General features: G+C 37.2%; 1 protein-coding gene across 2 annotated transcripts; it reads right to left on the bottom strand.

Moving 5' to 3' along the window:
- Positions 1 to 5,239: 5,239 nt before the first annotated feature.
- On the bottom strand, positions 5,240 to 7,064 carry LOC105058344 (tubulin alpha chain). 2 transcript variants are annotated; one of them, XM_073249512.1, is made up of 4 exons: positions 6,846 to 7,064; positions 6,517 to 6,751; positions 5,605 to 6,436; positions 5,240 to 5,522 (listed from the first exon to the last, which is right to left on the bottom strand). In XM_073249512.1, exons 1-4 carry the CDS (start codon positions 6,936 to 6,938, stop codon positions 5,291 to 5,293), a joined length of 1,392 nt encoding a protein of 463 aa, XP_073105613.1. In that variant the 5' UTR covers positions 6,939 to 7,064; the 3' UTR covers positions 5,240 to 5,290. The 2 variants fall into 2 exon arrangements, with proteins under 2 accessions (XP_073105613.1, XP_010939541.1); XM_010941239.4 differs by having other exon boundaries at positions 5,240 to 6,436; positions 6,846 to 7,063.
- Positions 7,065 to 23,734: the final 16,670 nt, after the last annotated feature.

Here is a 23,734-nt window from a genome sequence, read left to right as displayed (position 1 = left end):
ACCAAAAAAAAAAAAAAACTAAGATGAGTCACTTCCTTGACGAAATTTTGGCCATCTCAATGCACTTTCCAGGAACAAGTTTTACCCATGCTAGATTACATCATCCACATAATAAAACAAGTCTATCTGATATTATGTTATAAATTTCTTATGGTATGTTCCAAGTCTACAACGTCAACTTGAAAAATTTTGATGTTGCGTGTTTTCTTTCTTTCCAACTTTTCCATTTGCTTTTTTGGTTCCTCACCGAGTTGCCAGATTATGTAACCGATAGAATAGAATTAAACAAACTTTTTTTTTTCACTAGAAAAAGGCCAATAACTTCCACAATTAGGCATCACTCAGCTAAATCCCGAAGTTGACTCGATGTGGTAACCAAGCTAAGCTAGATCTTGGACTCTCTTTAGCAAACCATAGGGTTAAAACTTTATTAGGTGGTGAAATACAGAAATCGGAAATGGATTCCTTACCTACCAATGCTGCAAGGCCATTGCAAACATGTTGATCTTTTTGGATGGAGAAAAATTATTGGTTAGAAACGTCCTATCATATTGTAATAACCCAAAAATAAAAAAAAAATAATAATAATAACAGAGGAGGAGGAAGACTCCTAACCGGAGTCTTCTTCCTTCCCGTTTTCAGGCAAAATCGACTCGAGGAGTCCGACTAGGGTAGAAAATCTCTTCTATAAAAATCTCCCGTTCCCCCTTAGGATTTTTCAACAAAAATTTCGAAAAAAAATCGAGGGATTTGAGAGATTTTCTCAAGGAATACTGTGGGTGGTTGATCGGAAGAGAGGGGGGTCGTCGGAGTTATCTTTGGACGGCGGAGCAAGGTATTCCTCTTCTCCTTTTTATTCTCCGGTCACCGGTATATTTGGAAGCCGGCGAGATGTCGGTTCGGGCTTAAACAGGGACACCCCTGTTTACGTTTTGTTTTTTTTTCTCCCCGTGTGCCACCGGCAACAGCCATCGTTGGGGCTGTCACTGCATCGCCGTCGGCTGCTGTCGGAGGGTGGTCGGAGTCGGCCCTCCTTGGTCGCTTGAGGGTGAGAGGAGATGGAGGGGGACGATGCCCTGTTTTGCCCCAAAGGAAACCACGGGAAAAGAAGAAGGAAGAAGAAGAAGAAGAAAAGAAAAGAAAAAAAAAAAAAAAGAAAAGAAAAAGGAAAAAAAAAAAAAAAGAAAAGAAAAAAGAGAAAGAGAAAAATAAAAAAATAAAATAAAATAAGAAGAAGAAGAGAGAGAATTTTCTCTCTCTCCTTTCTCTCTCTTTTCTCTCTCCTCTCTCTACCTTCTCTCTCTACATTTTCTCTCTCTAGATTCTGTCTCTAGACTTTTCTCTCTCTTTACAGATTTTGTCTCTCTAGGATCTTTTCTTCCTCTCTGATTACATCATGGACCCTAGGATAAACTTGAAGATGAAAATAAGATGATCTGAGACTGCTCCGAAATTCATGCAGTAGATCTGATCTCAGTCCGATACTATTCGAAATTTATAACATTTGATTCATATTAAGTCATCCTGATAGGACCTCTGATGATCTCGACCATGATTGCCTCATCTGAAGGATACGAAGATTTCTCTCTCCACTTTCTCTCTTTACTTTCTTTCTCTAGAATTTTCTCTTTCTTCATGGATTTTCTCTCTCTAAAAGTCTTATGGATCAGTGAAGGATCCAGATACTTAGATAAATCCTAATTTTGATTAATCCTAAGAGAGATCCTCGATTTGTGTTATTAAGATCGATTATCAGTAATTTCTCTATATGTGATTTTTATATTGATCAGGATCATGAAGAGATGATTGTCTGCATATGATATCGAGTGAAATATTTTGTTAAAAAAATTCATAAATTAAAAGAAGAATATTGATTTCTGTGCTTGGATCAGTCATCGGTAAATGTAAGAATCCCTGTACATGATCACTATTATATATATGTATTTTACTGTTGGTCTTGCATTATTGGTTTTGAGATCGATGAATTTATTATATCTGAGATACTGTTATTTGATTTTGAGCATTAGTATGTTATGTCAATATATATGTATCAGAGATTGATGGCATGATTATATGGATATGATATATTTGAATTGATCATAATGCAAGTCGGAATTGATTTGATGAAATCAATACAAAATGATTAAATGAAAAGAAAGAGATATATGGTATGGACTAGCCTTGTCATATGGAACAGCCCGCCAGGAGCTTATGCCTGGGACAGCCCCCACTAGCTTACAGGTGGATCAGCCGGCCAGGAGCTCATGCCTGGGACAGTCCACCAGGAGCTTATGCCTGGGACAGCCTCTCACGGGCTTTCGTACGTGGGACAGCCGCCAGGAGCTCATCTTGGGACAGTCTTGAAAGATTTTTTAAGTGGATTCGATCGGATGACGACTGAGGTATAGACTTGGATAGTTCAGAGCCAGAAAGAAAATGTTAAAAATCATGTGATTATGAAAAGAGAAATGAAAGGTAAGACATGAAATAATTGTTGAATAAAAGTGTTTCGCCTGTTAACATATGATGATGCATCTATTTTAACAAGATAGAAAATTTATGAATATTTGCATTATTCCGGACATTAAACATGTGATTTTATATTATATTGCTTATCCTTATTTTCAGACTATATTACTATATCAGTGTGATATGGGAATTCTTACCGGGCTGGAAAGCTCACACCTCTTCATCTTTCTTTTTCTTCTCAGAGTTACAGGATGCTTATGATTGGTTGTGGCCTAGATTTACGAGTGAGCAGAAGGATAAATAAGAGTGTCATAGTATCTGATCAGAGAATTGAAGAAATTTAAATTGTAACTGTGCAAGGTTTTATGAATTATTGTAGAAATAAATTATTATGGTTGATAAGGTTGTAATGATTTAATTTGGCCTTGCATATTCTTTAGGGCTTGCTCTAAGGAGTGTGCGGCCATCACGTATCCGATCCGAATGTTGGATTCGGGGTGTGACACATATGTACCTCATACAATCCAACAAGAAGTTACCATATCAATTCAAAAAAGTAAATTTTTTTTTATTCAAACCAACAACAATTGTCATTGTCAGCTAATGGTTAAAGAAATTTTTTCTCCTTCCATGCTTTCCAATTAAGCTTGGATAACAATATTTTTTAATAATTAATGATGTTAAATGGTGTAAGTTATACATTAATTTCTTATGGGTGGGAGCAGAGCCGACAGGTCTCAATGTAAATGTTCCACATGCAATGATGGACAGGTGGAATGAGAATGATATTATATTAGGAGGTGGGTGGCACATGCAATGATGGACAGGTGGAATGAGAATGATATTATATTAGGAGGTGGGTGGCCATTAAGCATCCAAGCCTAAGCTTTCCCCTGTCCATTTGTTATACTTTGGCCTAAATCTATTGAGCCTGCTGAGTGGTCATTCATCCACCTTTCTCGTTGTTTTGTGGGAGAGCACAAGAAAAATGGGTCATGGTTCTCTCATCCCCAGATCTTTCTTGTGTTAAGCTTTAGCCAAGGAGATGAACGTGCGCATAAATGGACTTTATGTGGTCTTGCACTCTAAATTGAAGGCATCAACCAACTTACCCATAAAGTCTATTGATAGTTAGATGTACTAGAAATCTAGAATTTAATTTGCCTTTTTGTTGTCGGGTTGTAAAGATATTAGCAACCCAGCACGTGCAATTCATGTCGGAGAGAGAAAAAAAAAAAAGTTATACAAATTGTTTATAAAATATACAATTTTTATTTATAAATATTAAATATATTACTTAAATAAATAATATAAAATTTTAGAAAGTCATATGTAATAGATAATAAATAATTCCTAGCAAAAATTAACATATTTATTCTCAGTAGATTTTTAAAAATAATCCAGAATCTTTTCTAGCCTCGGAATTAAGAAATATTTGAATAAACTAATATAATCTAAAGTCCATCAAAATACAGAACCCGAAATATTTAAAAACGTGTCTTTCTTAAAGTTAAAATATTTATTATAAATAATAAAATGAAAGAACATATATGCACGATAATAAAGCAGAAGAGATAAGTTTGAAGTTTTTACCTATCAGAGTAATTGAAGAATATGCTTGGTAGCAATGGGATTATACCTGATGATCTGTAAATTACAAATAAGGACAAGAAATAATAAACACATATAACAAATAAATTAGAAGAAACAAATATGAGGTAGTAGTCGAGCGGCTGGCACAATGATGCCTCGTGGGTTTCCCACAAAGTTTGTCCGGTCAGCTAATTTGATGTACTAAGTACTTAAGGGAAAATGAAAAACACATTCCAATTTGTAAAGATTTGGAAAGTAACAAAGATAATTAATTGATTCACTCCTCAAAACACCAATACTTGACTCTCTCTCCCTTCAAAGTGCGGCTGCTCAAATTTCAATGAATACCATCACCAATGTTGCAAGAAATTATTTCCTATATTGCATGCACTGGTCAGCCTTGAATGCAGCCAATCACCCTGAGTTCCATCCATCATACACTCATCTCGGTGATTGGCCCATAATAATATATACTTTTGGTGATTGGCTATATGTACGCCCAGCTAGCATATGCGGTGCAGGGAATGAATAATTGTTCCAGTGTTATAGGCTGGCTTTAAATTAAAAGGTGTGTCACATGGTCCTGTTTCAAAGGTGGGTTCCAAATTGAGCTGGGTCCAGGTAAAACTTGCATTCTGCTGACCCAATGTAGGACCACTACAAGGTTAAGGAGCAATGATAAGTCTCCTTACAAACCTGATTACCTCACAAGCCAATTATGTTCTGTACTTTAATTAAAGCTAACACAGAAGGTAATCATAATCAATCATAATCATGATTCCACCTCCCCATGCGCAACATCATCATTACTTGGAGGCTGTATCACACCATAGAAGGCCTTAGCTGCTGCCCAAATTGTTTATAAGAAGTGCTCCTCATGTATCATAGAGGTTGACAAGTGTCTGCAAAACCCAACACTAGGAGAAGCATCCCCAAAGCGGAATGGTGTGACCCCAAAGCGGAATTGTTTAAAGAAGCACCCCAATACCCCAAAAAGGGGCCCCCCCCCCCCCCCCCACACCAGCGAACCCAATTCGCACCGAAGCCAAACTTTCAATCTTCCCTTTTTTCCTAAATCTTTTTGAGCAGCAACTACAAAATCATTTTTGTTTGCTACGTTTTTTTTGTAACAATCCCATCCTCTAATAATACTATCCGACTAATATCAGAAGAAAAGTTCTGAACTTAAAATTTTGAAGTTCGATAGCAAGCATATAATTTAATATATCTAACAAACGATAGAGTGGGATAGTATTGGCTGGAGACCAATGAGTAGTGCATTGGCTGAACAGAGAACAAAAAAGAACCACATCTCAGCCATCAACATTGTTACTTGCTTGTCACACTTTCTAGTACTCATCTCCTTCATCTTCCTCACCTTCAGCTGACTCAGCCCCGACTTCTTCATAATCCTTCTCGAGCGCAGCAAGATCTTCCCGAGCCTCGGAGAACTCTCCTTCCTCCATACCCTCACCAACATACCAGTGCACGAACGCCCGCTTGGCGTACATCAGATCGAACTTGTGGTCGATCCTCGAGAACACTTCCGCCACACTGGTCGAGTTCGAGATCATGCACACCGCCCGCTGAACCTTGGCAAGGTCGCCACCGGGCACCACGGTGGGCGGCTGGTAGTTGATCCCACACTTGAACCCGGTCGGGCACCAGTCCACAAACTGGATGGTGCGCTTGGTCTTGATGGTGGCCACGGCAGCATTGACATCCTTGGGGACGACGTCGCCCCGGTACATAAGGCAGCAGGCCATGTACTTGCCGTGCCTCGGGTCGCACTTGGCCATCATGGAAGAAGGCTCGAACGCGCTGTTGGTGATCTCCGCCACCGACAATTGCTCGTGGTAGGCCTTCTCGGCCGAGATCACCGGAGCATAGGAGGACAGCATGAAGTGAATTCTCGGGTAGGGAACGAGGTTGGTCTGGAACTCGGTCACATCCACATTCAGAGCACCATCGAACCGGAGCGAGGCGGTCAGCGATGAAATCACCTGGGAGACGAGGCGGTTCAGATTGGTGTAGGTGGGTCGCTCGATGTCCAGGGAGCGGCGGCAGATGTCGTAGATGGCCTCGTTATCCAGGAGGACGGCGACATCGGTGTGCTCGAGGAGGGAGTGGGTGGAGAGGACGCTGTTGTAAGGCTCGACGACGGAGGTGGAGACCTGAGGGGAAGGGTAGACCGTGAAGCCGAGCTTCGACTTCTTGCCGTAGTCCACCGAGAGCCTCTCCAGAAGCAGGGAACCGAGCCCGGAGCCGGTCCCACCACCAACTGCGTGGAACACCAAGAACCCCTGGAGGCCGGTGCAGTTGTCGGCCAGCTTCCGGATGCGGTCCAGACACAGGTCCACGATCTCCTTCCCGACTGCGTCATTTCAACAAACACATCAGGGTTGGCTTTCAAAAGCTAAGATGTTGCAAAGTATACGGGTGGTTTGTTGTTACTTGTGTAATGGCCACGAGCGAAGTTGTTGGCGGCGTCCTCCTTGCCGCTGATGAGCTGCTCGGGGTGGAAGAGCTGGCGGTAGGTGCCGGTGCGGACCTCGTCGATCACGGTGGGCTCGAGGTCGAGAAACACGGCGCGGGGGACGTGCTTGCCGGCACCGGTCTCACTGAAGAAGGTGTTGAAGGCATCGTCGCCTCCACCGACGGTCTTGTCGCTTGGCATCTGGCCATCGGGCTGCGAATCGATCCAAGAAAAGGAGACCCAACGTCAAACATTTGGCAGAGCTAGAGATGGAGCTTGTCTATGAAGCAAGAGAGAAGGGAATTACCTGGATGCCGTGTTCGAGGCAGTAGAGTTCCCAGCAGGCGTTGCCGACCTGGATGCCGGCCTGGCCGATGTGGATGGAGATGCACTCTCTCATGGTTGCTTTCGAGGTTAAAAATGGGAGAGAAGAGAAGGCTTTAAGCTAAGGCGTTTGCGAAGACGCCGTGGATAAGAGGAAGGGAAGCAGGGTTGGAACTTGGGGGAAGGTGAGATGAAGGAAGAAGAGAATTGGGGGAGGGATTCATATATAGAGGCGGAATGGCCGGGGATAACCGTTAGAGGCGGAGAGCCACCAGTTTTTGGAAATTTGAACTGGATCCAGCTGGCAGTGACCGTTGTGGGTGAAGGAACGGCTCTGGGGTTTGAAATTTTGAATTTTGAAGTTCGAATCGTTGGGAGCGGTTCTGCATGTTCTGTTCCGTCGTGATCCGTCCGTTTCAGGATGAAGTGGTGCCTCGTAGACCGTTTTGGACCGTTACGGTTGGATACGGCACTTGTTTGACGTCCGATTGGATGCATCGTTGGGCCCATAGGCCCAATGGAGTCATGGCCCCCATAGTGGGTTCAACCCGAGTGGGATAGGCACCGGCTTGATGGACTTGCTGGTTGCACCTATCATGGTCCCCAAAGCCAGGATGGACCAAGTGAAAGGAAGCAACGAGTTTGTTACCAACAAAAAAAAACAAGCTACGAGAACACTTTTTTTTTTTTTTTGGTTCAAAGCAACAAGAACTTTAATTCCCATCTTTCCTTGATACAAAGAATCAATATGCTCATGGCAAGTTCTTGATCTAATTGGGGAGAAAGAATGAATTCTTTCAACCCACTTAATTTTTTTATAAAAAATAAAAAATAAAAATCGATGAAAACATGATCTAGATCCCTTTTTTTTCATTAATCCCTCTTAGCTAAGTTACAAACCTCTATTTAATAATGAAACTTGGCCTTTTTTTTCTTTTTCGGTAATCAATGGAACTTGACCTAGATTACCAATTGTGTCAAACCTTTTGGAGGTTGGTGTTTTGTCGTAGAGTTTACAAGTTACTTGGGCACCTCAACTAGACAATATATGGGCAAGTTAAGATCTTTGGAAGTTTGACATGTGATTTGATTTTTCAAATGGTGGATCCCGTTTTTGGATCCTATCTATTCCTCCTCGTAGTGATTGATTTGTTCATGTCAAACTTGATAATTTTTGTAGATTGGATATTTTAGAGGAAAATTGTTGCCCAACTATGTAATCCAAGAGGGGGGAGGGGTGAATTAGATTTTTAAAAAATTAAAAATTAAGTTACAGCTATGAGGATTTTATAACAATAAGTAGGATAAATGTGGAGAGTGAAATTTATGCAAGGTATAGAAGTTGGATGCAAGAATGCAAGAAGATAAGGAAATTTAAAAGGAGAGCAAGTAAGCACAACACAAACAAAAAGATTTATAGTAGTTCGGTGCCAACCTTGCACCTACGTCCAATCCCCAAGCTCCTATTTGAAATTCAAATCCACTAAACCGTATTCAATCCGAATACAACGTCAGAACCTCTGACTCTAGCTATTCCAAGCTAAAACACTTGTTTTCCGGGTACAAACCAACCCAATACAATCCGATTCAAGATTCGTATCAACCTTTCCACGTTTTGAAACCCTTTCAAAACAAAAAATCAACTAAAAAATAGAGTATAACAGTTAATCACATGGAAATACAGATGTAACTCTTTTAATGAGCAAATAAAGCTTTAAATACACTTTACACAATAAGAAGGAAGCTCTTCTGATTTTCTTCAAGGTGGTTGAAGACTTGAATGAGCTCTTGAGGAGTTGGTGAACTTGAAATAAAAGCTTCTTGAACTTTTAAGAGGGCTCTTGCTTAGGGTTGAAATGAATGCTTGAAGAACCTTTTCAAAATCTTGTTGATTCCCTCCTTTAAGTGCCTTTTATAACTTCAAATAATGGTAGAGAGTAATCTGGGTTAAAATAGAGCTGTTAGAACACATTAAATGGGTATTAAATGCAGTCAAAACGAGCTGAAAATTAGTCGTTGCGGAGTTTTTTCGTCGCAAGGGTCAACTCATAGAGTCGACTCATGCACAGAGGTCGACTCATATGGCGCAGAACAGAAACTGACAATTCTGTATTTTTGGCTTGCACAGCAACAGAGGTCGACTCATAGGGTCGACTTATGCACACGGGTCGACTCACGAGGTCGACTCAATTGGGTATGCCAGCTAAAAATAATGTGCCGTTCAGCCTCTTTTGACATGAGTCGACTTGGGGTCGACTCAAATATATAAACATGATTTTCTTTCAAAATACACATCCAAAAATATTGAAATTACCTCCAATAGATTATAAATTTTCTGTTCTTGCTCTTGAGACTTCCGAATCAGAATTTGATAAAATTACGATTTTGTCTTTGAAATACAATAAATCTTTTTTTCAAGATAAAATCATTAGTAAGGAACTCATTTTCTTGATGAGCTTGGAAAGAGAAAGTACGCAACAAACCAGATGCAATGAATATGGATTTTAACTATTAAGAATAGTATCATAACAAGAGAAGTAAGTGCTGATTTGCTTACCATGAACTGTTGTTTATGTTGACTGAGCAAATTCGACTCTTGAAGAGTTGGGGCAACTTGGAGTCTTGAGGTACCAAGCATCATGTTATTGTCTCTCTTCTCCAACGGAAATTATACTCTACACTGCATGATGAATGCATCATACATGAGGCCCATAGAAATAAATGGTTATGATTGGTTGCGTTCACGGTATCATTCCCTTTGGGGTCTATTACTTTCGTATCACGTTCCTCTCTGTCTGGTTCAAGCATTACTCATTATATTGAGGTGCTTTGTATACATTTTACATGCACAGCTTCTGAACTTACGTTTACTGCTAATGAGCATTTATCTAATATGTAAAAGCAAAATGTAGAACAAAATAATATCATGCCAAACTACTATATTTGCCAACTTGCACTGAAATCACACTAATCTGGAATCCTAGTAAAATGGCCAAATCCCTCCCCAGTCCACTCGTGCCATAGTGGACCAAAATGAACCAGCAAAAATTGTCACAGATCGAGGCGGTTTTAACTATGATTGCATCAATGATGTGTCAATCTTTCAACATAAACCTTGTGAAATACATATGGAAATGGCTATAAGCTACGAACACTTTTATATATATGTTGTAAATAAATTATGAGGAGCATTGTGGAAGGATGAGAAAGGAAATGAATGCTGATAGGATTAAGTTAATAATAAGTTCTCCATAATTTTGTTTTTTTGGTCCCCGAGTTAGAAATCATTATATAGACAGCCCATATATATCAAAAAATTATATCCTATATTAGGTGCAACATATGGCAGTGTATTTAGTGAATCACCTTATCTTATTTCTATGGATCAATTACAAAAAAATGATGGACCATGCTAATTATCTATCTCATTTCTGACGATAGTAGCATCAGAGATCACTATACTAATCACCATGCCAATTACCGCTACCTGATGATTTTTGGTCCCGAGTTAGAAATCATTATATAGATAACCCATATATATCAAAAATTATATCCTATATATATTAGGTGCAACATATGGCAGTGTATTTAGTGAATCACCTTATCTCATTTCTATGGATCAATTACAAAAAAATGATGGACCATGCTAATTACCTGTCTCATTTTTGACGATAGTACCATCAGAGATCACTATACTAATCACCACGCCAATTACCTCTACCTGATGATTGGCTTACTTAGATTGGTACGATGCACCGTCACGTGAAGTATAATTTCTCATCAAGATTTTGGGTGAAGTTATTAGTCGCTCAAGATCTATCCTAAATTTAAAGATGAAATCATCTTAAATGAATTTATGTTGTCCTATTATGAAATGTTTAAAAATATTGATTTTATCCCAGATTCATGGTAGATTTGGTGCCCCTAACAATTTTTGTGAGGTGCCACATCTCCATGCGGTAGGAGTGGAAGACAAATACTCCGATAGGAGACAGATGTGGTTACGTGATTGATAGATGCAATGTATCTATCTTGACCGCCATGCCTCTGTTATATCACTGATCACACACTGATGCACCCACTTCAGGTTTCACGTGGTTGATGCTGTCTCGGACAAAAATCCTGCCATTCTGAAAGATTGTCCGGTCCATCACGACCATCTTGTGTCGCACAAAAGTTCTCAATCAAGTTTGGATGCTTGTTTGCTCGAAGAAATCGAAAAAAAAAAATTAGATCAATATGGAGAAGTTTAGCATGCCAAGAGTGACATGAGTCCAGGCTCCACCAAATAGGTCCATACTTTTGGTCCGAATTTTGGACCAAATTCTATAGTGGTATATCCAAATGTCACCAATGAATCATAATTCTTGGGTGTACCCAAAAAAAAAAAAAATGATAGGTATTGATTGCAGTGGCCAGGCTTTTCCTCAAAAGAAGGCCTTGATGCCATACTCATAGCTCTACCAACACCAAACCAAAATCTTTCTTTTTCCATCTGCATATATTTGTAAGAAATGGGTAATATTACTCAAGAAAATGAAAGGAAAAGGTCGAAAAGAATAAACATCAGTATTTATTGGATCATCTTGGTCTTAGGGGAGTTTTTTTATTTTTATTTTTTTAGTTTAGATTTATTTCGTTTTCAGCAGCATCATCATTCCTCTGACTACTTTTGCCAAGAAAGAGATATTTTTGAAAATTTCAATAATTAATAGAGTATAGGGGATATGGAAGGCGATATCTAGGAATCCAAAATAGGGATAGGTAATTTATGATTTGAACCGGTATAAGCAAGTTCAAATTTGGGACAAAAATATAGTCAAGCCTAGAAAATTATGTTTTTACCAAACCGGCATTCATAACATTAGTTTTTAAGATTTACCGCAGGAAACAAGAAAATGGGTCCCCTTCCTGCAATGAGAGCTGATCATTACATGCATTCTTAGCAACTTAATCATGTCATTACTCGCTTAATAGTTGGATGGGATCATGACCTGATTCATTTATAATCCATTTAACACACATAAGATCTATTTAACCTTATTTAAAAAAATATTTTATTTATTTAAAATATGTTTGATCTAATTTTTGTGTTCTCCCCTCAAATGATCATGGGGAGGACATATGAAAGGCATGGCGTGAGCTAAAGCTGATATAGCTGACCAATTCATAGCCCAACCCAGATTTCGATCATCAAATTTGGAGTGGGGGAACCCAATTTCATATCTTTCTATATCAACTGTAGCTTTAAGGCCTTTCCTGAAGTAGCCTTTAGATCAATGTTGAGTGGTGCTGTGTACCAAGGCTTTTAAAAGGGAAGAAAAGAGAAAAGAGACTCCAATATATAAGTATTTGGAAAGTGAAAAAAAAAAAATTAAAATTATGAAAAGGTTCAATTATTGCACAACAAAACCTATATTTGGGGTATTTGGAAAAGAAAAAAACGTTGAAAAATTCACTCACTTCTAAACACAACCAATATTAGGCACATCTCTCATGCACATAGAAAAAGCGGGCATTCAAATGACCAATACTAATAAAAACTATTTTTGCAAGATTAATAAAAATAATTTTAGAGACATGTCAGCATTGGACTGGGTCTAGGTCAAATCTAGGTTATCTTGACCCACTCGAGCCTAGAAATGGGACTTGTATCATAATGAAGTGGAGGTCTCATTTTGGACATTGGTTCACAATCTAATCATGCTTGTAATGTCGCATACTCAGAGCCATTACATTGTATAATATATTCTTGTCATGGGGTGTAATTTTATGGTGCTATAATTCCATCTCGCATGCCATTATGCAGTGTCATCCTTGATCACTCCATGAAAGCTGTATCTTTATTGAAAGTAAGTGGTTGTCGTAAATTCCTTTCATTAAATCAATGCAATGAGTGGTGGTTTGCCACCATTTCCCTCAAATAAAAAGTACCCATGTACATGTCCACAAAACCAAACTTTTAGAGTCACTTTTGACTAGCTAAAAATGCTGTAATGATGCTGTTTAGGTTACAATTGCCATTTAGCAGAGGAATATAGTGGTAAATATGGATATAGGAGCACGCATTGAAGAGAGAAAACATTGTGGGAAACAAGAAATAATAATTAAATTCCATGGAAGATCTTTAAAAAATTAGTTATTGGAGTTTCTTTCTCCTGTGCTTTAAAGGTGATACATCATGCATTTTGCTGTAAAATTTAGCAGAGGATATTTTAGTTTATGATACATCATGCATGCTGTAAAATTTGCCAAAATGTTTCTTTCAATAGATCAAATGGGAGGGAGCCAAGCAGTATCCTCATCTATTCCTGCTTCACGATCAAAGGATAAAATTGTATATAATTCATCATGTCATTCACATTCCATGATAAATTGTTTCCACACACTGTTATTATTCTGCATAATATACCATCAACTATGTCAAGGGACTCTATGTGTCATCATCATGGCAGATATTCAAGAGAACAGTATATGTTCTTTTTCTTACAAGAATAGAACTATGCAAATGTTTAGATTTTCTATCTGGATCATTGGAACGCTGTAACAATTTGAAGCCATGGTGTCTAGTCTATTTATATATGGATAAATGAGGCTTGAAAGCAACTTCTTTCATCAATCAGCAAGTAAAATAGATTCCATGTGATTCCTAAGAAAATATCCCAATAAGGTCAGTGTATCGATTGGACTCGGTAGTTAATCAATGGCATTTATATGTCATGAGCTTCTTGCATTAAACAATAGGCATCTGTTGATTGCTTGAGTGTTTCAATGGAAACAACCAGTGCATCAGTCTTCTTCAATTTTGTGTATGTTTGATGATCATAATTATCTATCATGTATATGTTATTTCATTCATCAATTGATTCTTGACAATTTCATAATCAATTCATATCCGTAGCCTCTTGATGTTTGCATTCATAGCATATTGTAGCCTCATAGAATTTCATGAGCTTCCATTTGGAAAATATCTTTGGGCATTTGTAACCAAACCTATGGATTTTTTGTAGTGCCTTTTTGTTTAGAGAAAGTATGGTAAACCCCTGATTATTGATAAACTTTTCTAGTGAGAGAAGTCGATCGACATCTCCTGAGGCTAATAGTGCGGTGAACTGGGTGGCAGAGGTGGACCGTCAGAGGGGGTGGTGCGTCTTGGCCTTCTTTAACTTTTTCACACCTTTTATACATAGGTTAGTTCTTTTAGATAAAATTTTGCATATATAGGTGTTTGGCCCCCTCTGAAATTGGCTGGTATTAGCTGTATTTAAGCTTAGAGAATCTTTTAAAAGAAAAAAATTGTGAAAACCTGTCTCCTTACCAACTTCATTAGAATTGAATGAAAAAAAAAAAAAAAAAAAAAAGGAAGAGAAGAGAGATGTGGGTTGAGGGATCAGAGAAGAGGCGTCTTTGATTCAAACAAGGCACTGTATCTCTTGTATCGGAAAAAAAAGAAAGGCATCGTATCTCCTGTATATCCATGGCCACAGAAAATTGAGGAAAGGATAAGGATCTTGAGGGTTCTGATAAAAGACATACACCGATGGGGAAGGACGAGATCGGGCCTTATCCGAGGAGAAGTGACCGTCTCCGGCGACTGTCAGGCTGCCTTGCCGAAGTTTTCCATCCCTCTAAAAGTCTTATTCTTCTTTTCTAAACCTGTCAACTGCTATTTTGGGAGTCTTCGAGGGATATACCCTGAAATTTGTGCCAACGGCTGCAGTCATCGCTGTCTCCATCGTTTTCGATGAGCTTCCTTCCTCCTCTTCCTTTCCGATGAGATATCTCTCTCCTTTCCTTTCTTCTTTATTTTTGGAACCCCATCATCATCATTTGGACCGCCGCATTTGGCCGTCACCACGCCACCACCGTCGTCGATCATTTGGCTGCCTCACCGTCGGAACCCCACTTCGATTGCCCTCTTAGGAACCCAATGGCCATCGGTTCAATCAAAGAAGAGGATTAGAGAGAGAAAGAGTTAGAGAGAAAGATTAATTGTGGGTGAACTGATTCAATCCTTTTATTTTAAGTCTAGCCCATTGACTGGACCTAATCTAATTGAGTCTAGATCAATCCTGATAATGTGGATCTGACCCAAATCTAGACTCAAATTCGGACCATATTGAAATTCTTTCTAATTCATCTTAATTATCTTAAATTAAGAATTAATAAAATTTGTTATCCATTTGTTCTAGAGTTTTTTTTATTTTTAGATGAACATCGGATCTAGGGATCAGACTGTGAAGGTCATAGAATTTTGGATCAGATCAATGGTAATTTCTTCTTATCTCTAAATTTATTTTATATATATTTATATATTTAAAAATTAAATTTTTATATAAAATATTTAAAAATTAATGAAGTTTGAAAATAGATTTTCTTGTCGATTATTTAGTCACTTGCATCGAGAAAGAGATAGCTGAAAATTTTATAGTAGATTTTATTATTGATGAATTTAGTTCTACGAAAGAACGTTGAGTTCAATTCAAATAATATTTATAAAAAAATATTTAAATTAATTTTAATTATTTATTAATATTTTTATTTTTATATTCTCTTGATCTCTTGTAAAAGTTGGTGTGGTCCATCCTTGCTAAGTGGCCTTCATTGCGGCAGAGTATATCGAAGGATTACTTGACTGAGATGGTTGATGTACAATAGGTGTTTCGAGATATTTTTTTTTTTAATTTTTTTTGATAGTATGCATATTTGACATGTACAAGTACTCCATCTTACAGAAGGAGAAGAAGGAGAATTATAAAAACAATAAAAGGTATGTATAATTAGAAGGAGATTGTATATCGATGGGATGGTTGGTGAAGGAATCCATCCCATTATTGCGAGAAGTGGTTGGGAGACCCAGGCAGCAAAACAATGGTCCTTTGATTTGTCACTCTTAGGAGGGTGGGGAGAGAAGGTATCATGTATGAACGGGGAAAGTATCCAATCACAGCATACTAAAATGGCCAGATCGCTTAATTCGGGGGTAATTGCTCATAGGCATGGGATGAGTTGTAGGTATTTGTGGGCACAATCCATGGCATCCGGAAATGATTTGTTTTGGGGTCTATTTTTTGGTGGCACCAAAATGCATCACCTTGGATGATTTGAGGTGTTGGACCCATGGCTAAAGGGAATCAAAACCATCAAAAAGTGGAGACATGACATTGAGTGATTTGGAGTCGGTTCTTTAGGTTTGGTTCTCTATCAGAATAAAATAGGATCACTTTGGATCTCATTAAGCTTTTAGATTTGGATTCATGTCTTTTAGGCTTGGATTCATGTCTTTCGGTCGGCGGTGGACAGGTTTTATACATATCTCATGCACCAGTTCATTAATGAACAAATGACATAATTTTACAGCAAGAATTAAGAATGTAACACCAATCTCACTTAGATGTCAATTAAGTTTGATTCAAGAGCGACGAGGACATTGCCATTCATTACTCAAAATACAACTAAGCATTAATAGATGCCTGATTGATTGGGAGGGACCATGATATGAACCTGGAAAATCTTAAGCAGCCCTAGAAAATGATACAAACATGTTACTTTTTCTTTAAAAAAAAAAAAAAGAAAAATTTACTTCATGCTTGATAATCTTCTCAAAAAAAAAAAAAAAAAAAAAATCTGCTTGTTTGACGAGAAGCTAAATTAACAAGGCAATGGACTACATTGCCAATTATGCTGAAGTGCCAACAGAAGCTGAAATGTTAATTCTCTAGTTCAACTGGATTTCTTATGGAAAATTGATAAAATGTTCTTGATGACTTGGGTTTAACTAGTTCGAACTCAAATGCATCTAATTTTAGCATGATTCACATCCAATTTGACAGCATTCGGTGCTTAGAATTAGCTCTCCTTTTTTTCTTTTTTTTGGTACAGTTGGAATTAGCTCTCCTTGAAAAGCTCTTGAATTGATAATAAGGCTCCAGTGGCTAGGCTGTAATTTTAAATGCACAGATCAAATAAGATAGTATTAGGTCATACATATCTCAGGGCTAAGTCTCCCCACAGTACTCTCTGATTAATATCTAAAAATCTAGCGACTGGACTATAGTTTTTAAATGGGGGGCATGTCTAGCTAGAGTGTTACATTTGACCATTTATGTGACATTGTGAAGTGGTTGAGCTTTTAATTAATCAAGCATTTGAGCATGCATGAAGTTAGCCAACTTTGCAAACGTAATCCAGCTTTATTTATTCTCTCAATCTTGCTTCCCACAAAGTCTAATCGTTCACCCAATGACTTCAATATAAATCACAAAGGAAACAGCCCTTGGCTGTAAGAATTTGGGGTCTAAAGATTTCCTGACACCTAATGGCCGGGGTGAGCACCTAGTTCTAGGCAGTGAGTACGTTGACACTTTGACAATTGTCAATGACCAAGAAAAGTTATATTAAACTCCTGGGAAAAACGAAGGTTGAGCAGTTGAAAAGCTGTACGTAAGCGGATGCTATAAATACTTGCATGGCACCCGCTTGACCTTTAATTGTTTAGAAAAGGAAATTTGATATCCATTGCGTCAAAGATAGGGAGTCAATGGATGGTTAAAAATAGGATAAGGTGATATTTTTGGGCTTAGATCTATGCGGCCAATTCCCTGTCGTCTGATCGTCGGAGATGTGCATCTGCAAAAAAATTCTCACTGACTGAGATATCTCGGTGGAGACCCTCCGATGCTTAAGTCAGAGAGGATACTAGGCAACAGTGAAAAAATCAAGGCTCAACCAGAGAGAGAGGAGAGCTCACCAAAATGTTGCCTTACTCCTTTTATAGTAGAATGCGGTATGGTTCGCCATTAATGGTGTAGACAACTGGGAAGTTGTCAAATCGGGGGCTATCAAATCGTCGTGGATTGTCAGGTCATTAGAATTAACCCATGTCCTTAACAGGACAATGCCCCATAGCGGTCGTACAGCATGTCTTGACAGGACAACAGCCATGGGGTTGTACGGTTTGGACGGTTGGCTGACTATATTGGTATTTGGTTGTCGGACGTCGGGTGATGACTCGAAAACACCGTCGGCTGATCTGGTGCTTGTGGGAGTCGGATGTCGGCTGCCACCCCTGACAGTGAGTTGGTGATATGAGTTCGGCCGCTCGGTCGGTTGGAAATAGTATTGGCCTGTTTGGCGTTTTTGGTCGGATATTGTCGGCAGTCATTATCAGAGTCGTCTGTCCATCCGGTAGGTAGAGTCGGCGTCGGTCGGACCGTTCTGAGGATAAGTCGGCGTATAGGGGTCAGTCGGTATATCCCAACAGATCCTATTTCGATGTCTCGAAATAAATTATATATCTTTTTATGTAAAAAAAAAAAAAAAAAAAAGAAAGAGTCGTGACAAATTCATTTTGAATTGCATTACTGTCATGAAAATGTGATGAGCTATTGATTATTGGAAAGGATGGAAAAAGTAATCCAAGGTTGACAAAGAATGATTAACTTTATGTTGCATCCCTCTTCCTATTTCACATGCAGGGCATTAGAAGGTAACATGCCGCGGAGGTCAAATAGGAGCAATTAAATATTGCACAATAAACCATGAGAACTGAGGTAAGTGATAGCACCCTCTCTTGCCTATATGCAAGAGATCAAAGGTTCGATTATATCTGGTTCTTTGTTGAAGAAAATCTTATGCTTTAAAATCCAACAAAAGTGCTTATCTAAATACCATGCTTTCTGATATATAGGGTTTGTTTGGAGATGCTGTAGTTTTTATCAAAAAAATAATTTTTGATATCAAAAATTGCATCAAGATAAAATAATTTTTTTACTAAAAAACTGTTTAACTCTGGGATTCAAGAATTTTTTTGAAACTATAGGAGTGATTTGCTGTATGTTTGGTTGGCAAATCAAAAATTGATTTTGAAAAAAATATGATCAAAAAGGATAAATGCCGTGCTTTAATCCAAAATAGATAATGGGCATGGGAGAAGAATAACCACAACCTCCGATCCTCCATGGTGATGAAAGATGGTGGCGAGCACTAGTAGAGATGTCGTGTACTTGCAAAAAAGTTAAAAATCAGATAAGAAAAAGGATAAACATGATCTTTGCTATCTAAAACGTTAAAAATCATACAGGAAGACAGGTGAACAAATAGGAAGAAAGATGAACATAATCTCTACTATCAAAAGATTTAAGAAAATGATTATCAAAAGACATCACGAGAAGATGGATATGTTTAGGAGTCAAGAAAAATAGATTGTGCAAGAGTACCGATAGATAGTATAATATTTTTTTTAAAAAAAAATACAAAGATGATATTTTGCTTGCGGGACGTGTCTATTGAAAGCGGTATGAGGTTAACATCAAGTAAACCACGCCTCAAGGGATTCCTAATGCAATCAAAAATTGTTTTTGATTGTAGTCAAATATTCAAAATTTTATTTTTAAATTCAAAAACACTTTTGATGAGTATAAACGTGCTCCCAAACATGTATATAGAAGACAACAACTTAAAGGTCAATGTATTTCATATTTTTTGATTTGGTCCAAGCTTAGATTAACTATGTGATGTGTTGTGACACATAATTTTATAGTGTTCTCTTCTAAACTTCTCTCTGCATGCTTACAAGCAAAAATTGATGAAGTAATTTCATGGCAACTGACAATGACTTGTAAGCAACTTCTTGGGGAATGGTGCCAAATAGTAAGTATCTAGGTGTAATTGATGGCGTTGTTTGTATGTTTGTTGGGCACGACCTGACTAATTGCTTTTAAACAATCCTAAAATTTGATTGATTGAATATGAAGTCTTGTTTGGTAAATAGGACAAGCTATTCTTCAACTACAAGCCTCAAAGCATCTCTGAAAAATAATTTAATTAATGTTATCTAAGGCATTGCAATGATCTCATGAGGCTATTATTTTATTGCTGACACGTTGCCGAGTAGGCTTTATCACCTTGGAGTGGCTTTGATACCTCGTTCGAGATATGAGATAGCTTTTTAAATAGAAAAAAGTTTAAATAACTTAAGTTTGGTTTGCTTTATTTTGTCAATAAATTAGTAAAATACCACATCGAGTTGATGCTAGCAACAGTATTTGTATAAAACTTTTTCCAGTTATCACTTTTATATTTACTCTTTATGAAACCAACAGGTCTTTCCTATCAAGAAAAATCTATAATTTTTATAATCAATTTAAAAAAAACAAAATGATGTGATCATATATGTTCTACAATCCTGTTTATTTTTCTTCTTAGCTTTCAAAAATAGAAACAAAAAGAAAAAAAAATCAACACCAAGCCGGACTTTAGAAATTCAAGTAGACAAATCGTATTTATAAAGATTGTCTGCAGTGGGCATTCCTTGCCCTTCATCACTTTGACTTTCATGTCACTTCTCCATCCATCATGACATCTCTTCATGGAGATGACGAGAGATTTTGTCATCATAGTTCTGTTTTTTTCTTAACAAATAAAATAGCATCTTGATAACGAACCTTTGAATAGTATTTCTTTGTTACATCAAGCAGCCATTTTTGTCGGGGAAAAGGTCGATTGCCTTTATCTTTACCAACGACTAAAAAAAAAAAAAAAAAAAAAAAAATCATTAACCACACATCATCATCATCATATATATCATATTATTAAATATCTAAATATAATAAATATTTTTGTATTGAAAAATGGCATCAGAAGAGGTCGTGCCATCACGATTTTTGATATCAAAAAGTCGGACATAGATATCCCCAAATAACAAAATTTTTCATTACGGTAATTATTTAATGTAATGTTGCTAGAAAAACAATGGCTATTAGGGATATGTTTTGATTTAAAAAGAAATTAATACTTTATTATAATTACCGTTATTTATATTGTGAAAATAAATAATAGTTGATTTATTGATTAAGAACTTAATTTTTGAGATTCCATAGAGATTTGAATATGAAAAATATATCTTATATATATTTGTAATTGAATTGACAATTAACTAGGCGGCCATTATATACTACTATAGATAATAGTAGTTATTAAAATCTCTTTCTCACATTCTATCCTAGATAATTCTGTTCAATTTTCTATTACACAAGATAGCCATTGAATCCAGAACAGACCATCGAACTCAATTAGGGCTGAGACTTGGATGCGGCCAACATGGTCAAGCAGATGCAATCAAGTAGGGGACAAGAAGAGCCCCAATCCTAACCTAACTTTGCCACTCCTGCATCTTTTATTTATTGAGGCAACCTTCATTTTCTTCTTTATGAAGCCATTCGAGGAACTAGCCTCTACTTAGTCTCCTCCTCTAACGCTCAGCCATCATTTTCTACTGTTTTTGGCTCTATCTCTTTAGTTTGTTTATGACATGTGCCTTGCATCAAGTTTAACCACGCATGTAGGAATAATTACTTTTTTTTTTGGAAGACCTGGGGATGTTCTCTTCAACACTTGTTGATGTTTGAACTTTGCTTGATGGAAGGTTATTACACTGGATTTCTTGGTTAAGCATTTAATTATGTGTTAAGAATTTTAGTTATTTTGATGTTAGTCATAGAATGTTATTTTAATTGGTGGATATATAGTTGTGTTGCTAATTCTCCTGTCCATATAAATTTGTGGATAGGTTTTGCGGCGGATGTGTCACGTACTTAGCTAGCGTAGGTAATTGGGGGCATGACAAGCACTGTGATGCTTGGTCCTTCTAATTTGGCTTCACGTCTGCCAACAGTCCAACCCGTGAGGCCACATCCGCGAAATTGCCCAAATTGGTCAGCAAATGGATCTCATAATTTCTATGGCTCTGATCACACTTTGGTTGGTCCCAAACTGCGGTTCTCATTGGCCGTCCAATTTTGTACCTCGCCGAGTCCTGGCATGACTTTTTTTTTTTTTTTGGTAACACTGGCATGACTTTTTGAAAAGCTAAAAATCCTCCAGTTGCGAACCTGACAACATATACCCTTTCCTCGCCCGCTTACCCCGGCCCATGGTCTAAGATATAGCTGTCTCAGAGAGGAGTTCCGCGCCGTTTGGACATGTACAAGATATTATGGATAAAGAGAATATTCATTAAAGATGATTCCATCATAATCATTAATGAATTCGAGATGGATGAAGATCTGAAAATTTACCTACTCTTTTAAAACATCTGAAGATTTCTTTATCACTCAATCGTGGAAACTTTCCACATATTTTTAGAAGATAAATAATATCACGGATTACGTTTCTTCATTTGTTGCGGATCATATCGAAAATTGAACTTGATGTTAAGATGATGCACGTCTAAAGATTTTACATGATATTTTACGTTGATTTTTTAGATTGTACTTACATCAGATTGACCGTTCGATTATACAAAAAAAAAAAAATATAGCTGTCTACTATATCTACTTATGTTATATATTAAAAAAATTATATTTATCTAATATAGCTGCCTATACTATCTAAATAAGAACTCCCCTCTAAGTTATTATTCCATATTATAAATAATGTCTATTATTTGCCTATATTGGTTTATACTGGGAATATTTTACAATAAGATATTAATTAGTCTGATGGCTGCATAGTTGTTAAAAGGAAAAAAAATGGTTATCAACAAAAGATGGAGATCTATTTGCTAATTTGTGTTTATCAAATATTTTTCTTCAACTAGTATGAGATTTGAATTTAAAAAAATATTTTATTATATAAGTATTAAAAATTAAAATAATAATTATTATTTTATGTAGCAGCTATAAAATAAACTAATAGCTAAATAATAATCTTTCCATGAAAGATTGTTACGATGATTTTTATTTTCAAACTTTGGTCTCGTCCCACCTTATCATACTGTACATATCAATAAAGCATACTTGATATTATCAAAGTTTATTTAACTTTATATATGATGAATCAAGTGATATTATGAAATTACTGGCTTTGTAAATCACGTTACACTGGATGGTATCATATTACAACACAGTGCTACAACACCTTCAAATAGCATCCATATAAACTGTATTTTAATTCTTAAAAATTTAACTGAAAACTTATCTAAATAAGATAATGATCAGATATAAATCACATCGATCCATATCCATATCCATTTTAAAATTAAAAATCCCATACCTATTATACCAATTTTATACCTATCTTGGATATGGTCAATTCAGATTAAATAGTAGTGCAGAAGAGGTTGGATCGAATATATAAGATAGTTTGGATTCGATTGCATCAGATCAGATAAAAAATTTATTATGTAAATACTATAAAATAAATATAATTTGAAAAAATAGATTTAGATTAAAATTATATCGGATCAAATTTGAGATAAAATATATCATTATACATATCCATTCTGCATCTGTTGGAATATTTTATCTAAAATTTATATCTATCTTAAATTTTAAACGGATTAGACAAAACTTATCTCGGATAGAATCGGATACTTGATGGGTCCATTACAATTACCATCCCTACAAAGAACTATCTCTATTTCCAGGCCAGCTGCTCTGGTTTGAAGGGGCAAAGGGTGGTCAAGTTCCTGAGTTCCCGAACCGCATTTCCACCTACGAAACACTACCAGGAAACCTTTTCAACCCTTTCCATTTCCAAGTCCAACTAGATTCCGCTAACCGCGGTTATTCCCCCCAACCGCACTGCAGTTCCCCCTTTTCGTCACCTTCGTCACAACCTAAAACCTCACCACCTTCCAGACTCCCTCATTTCCTTCGTCATTCTAGCAGCTAACAGCACCTGTGGGATCGGAGAAGCTCACCGCACGTGACGGGACCCCTCAAGCCCTTATATCTCACCACCTCTATCGTTCTCCCGTCTTTTCTTCTTCAAAGCAAAGACTCGTTACCGACTTCTCCAACGTCAAAGCCGACACTCTCGCTCTGAAGAGAGAGAGAGAGAGAGGAGTGTGAGAGAGCTTAAACAGAGAGC

Source organism: Elaeis guineensis, chromosome 15, assembly GCF_000442705.2.
Source record: "Elaeis guineensis isolate ETL-2024a chromosome 15, EG11, whole genome shotgun sequence".
NCBI classification, from domain to species: domain Eukaryota; kingdom Viridiplantae; phylum Streptophyta; class Magnoliopsida; order Arecales; family Arecaceae; genus Elaeis; species Elaeis guineensis.
Note: the sequence above shows the minus strand (reverse complement) of the source record. Positions and strands in the feature narration are given on the sequence as shown.

Excerpts from the sequence above, each read along its gene's own strand:
- LOC105058344 (XM_073249512.1), bottom strand. The coding sequence starts at position 6,938 with ATGAGAGAGTGCATCTCCATCCACATCGGCCAGGCCGGCATCCAGGTC. Across the intron at positions 6,437-6,516 it reads CGCTCGTGGCCATTACACAA|TCGGGAAGGAGATCGTGGAC; the intron begins GTAACAACAAAC and ends GAAATGACGCAG. Across the intron at positions 5,523-5,604 it reads TCGACCAGTGTGGCGGAAGT|GAAGGAGAGTTCTCCGAGGC; the intron begins GTTCTCGAGGAT and ends GAGGGTATGGAG.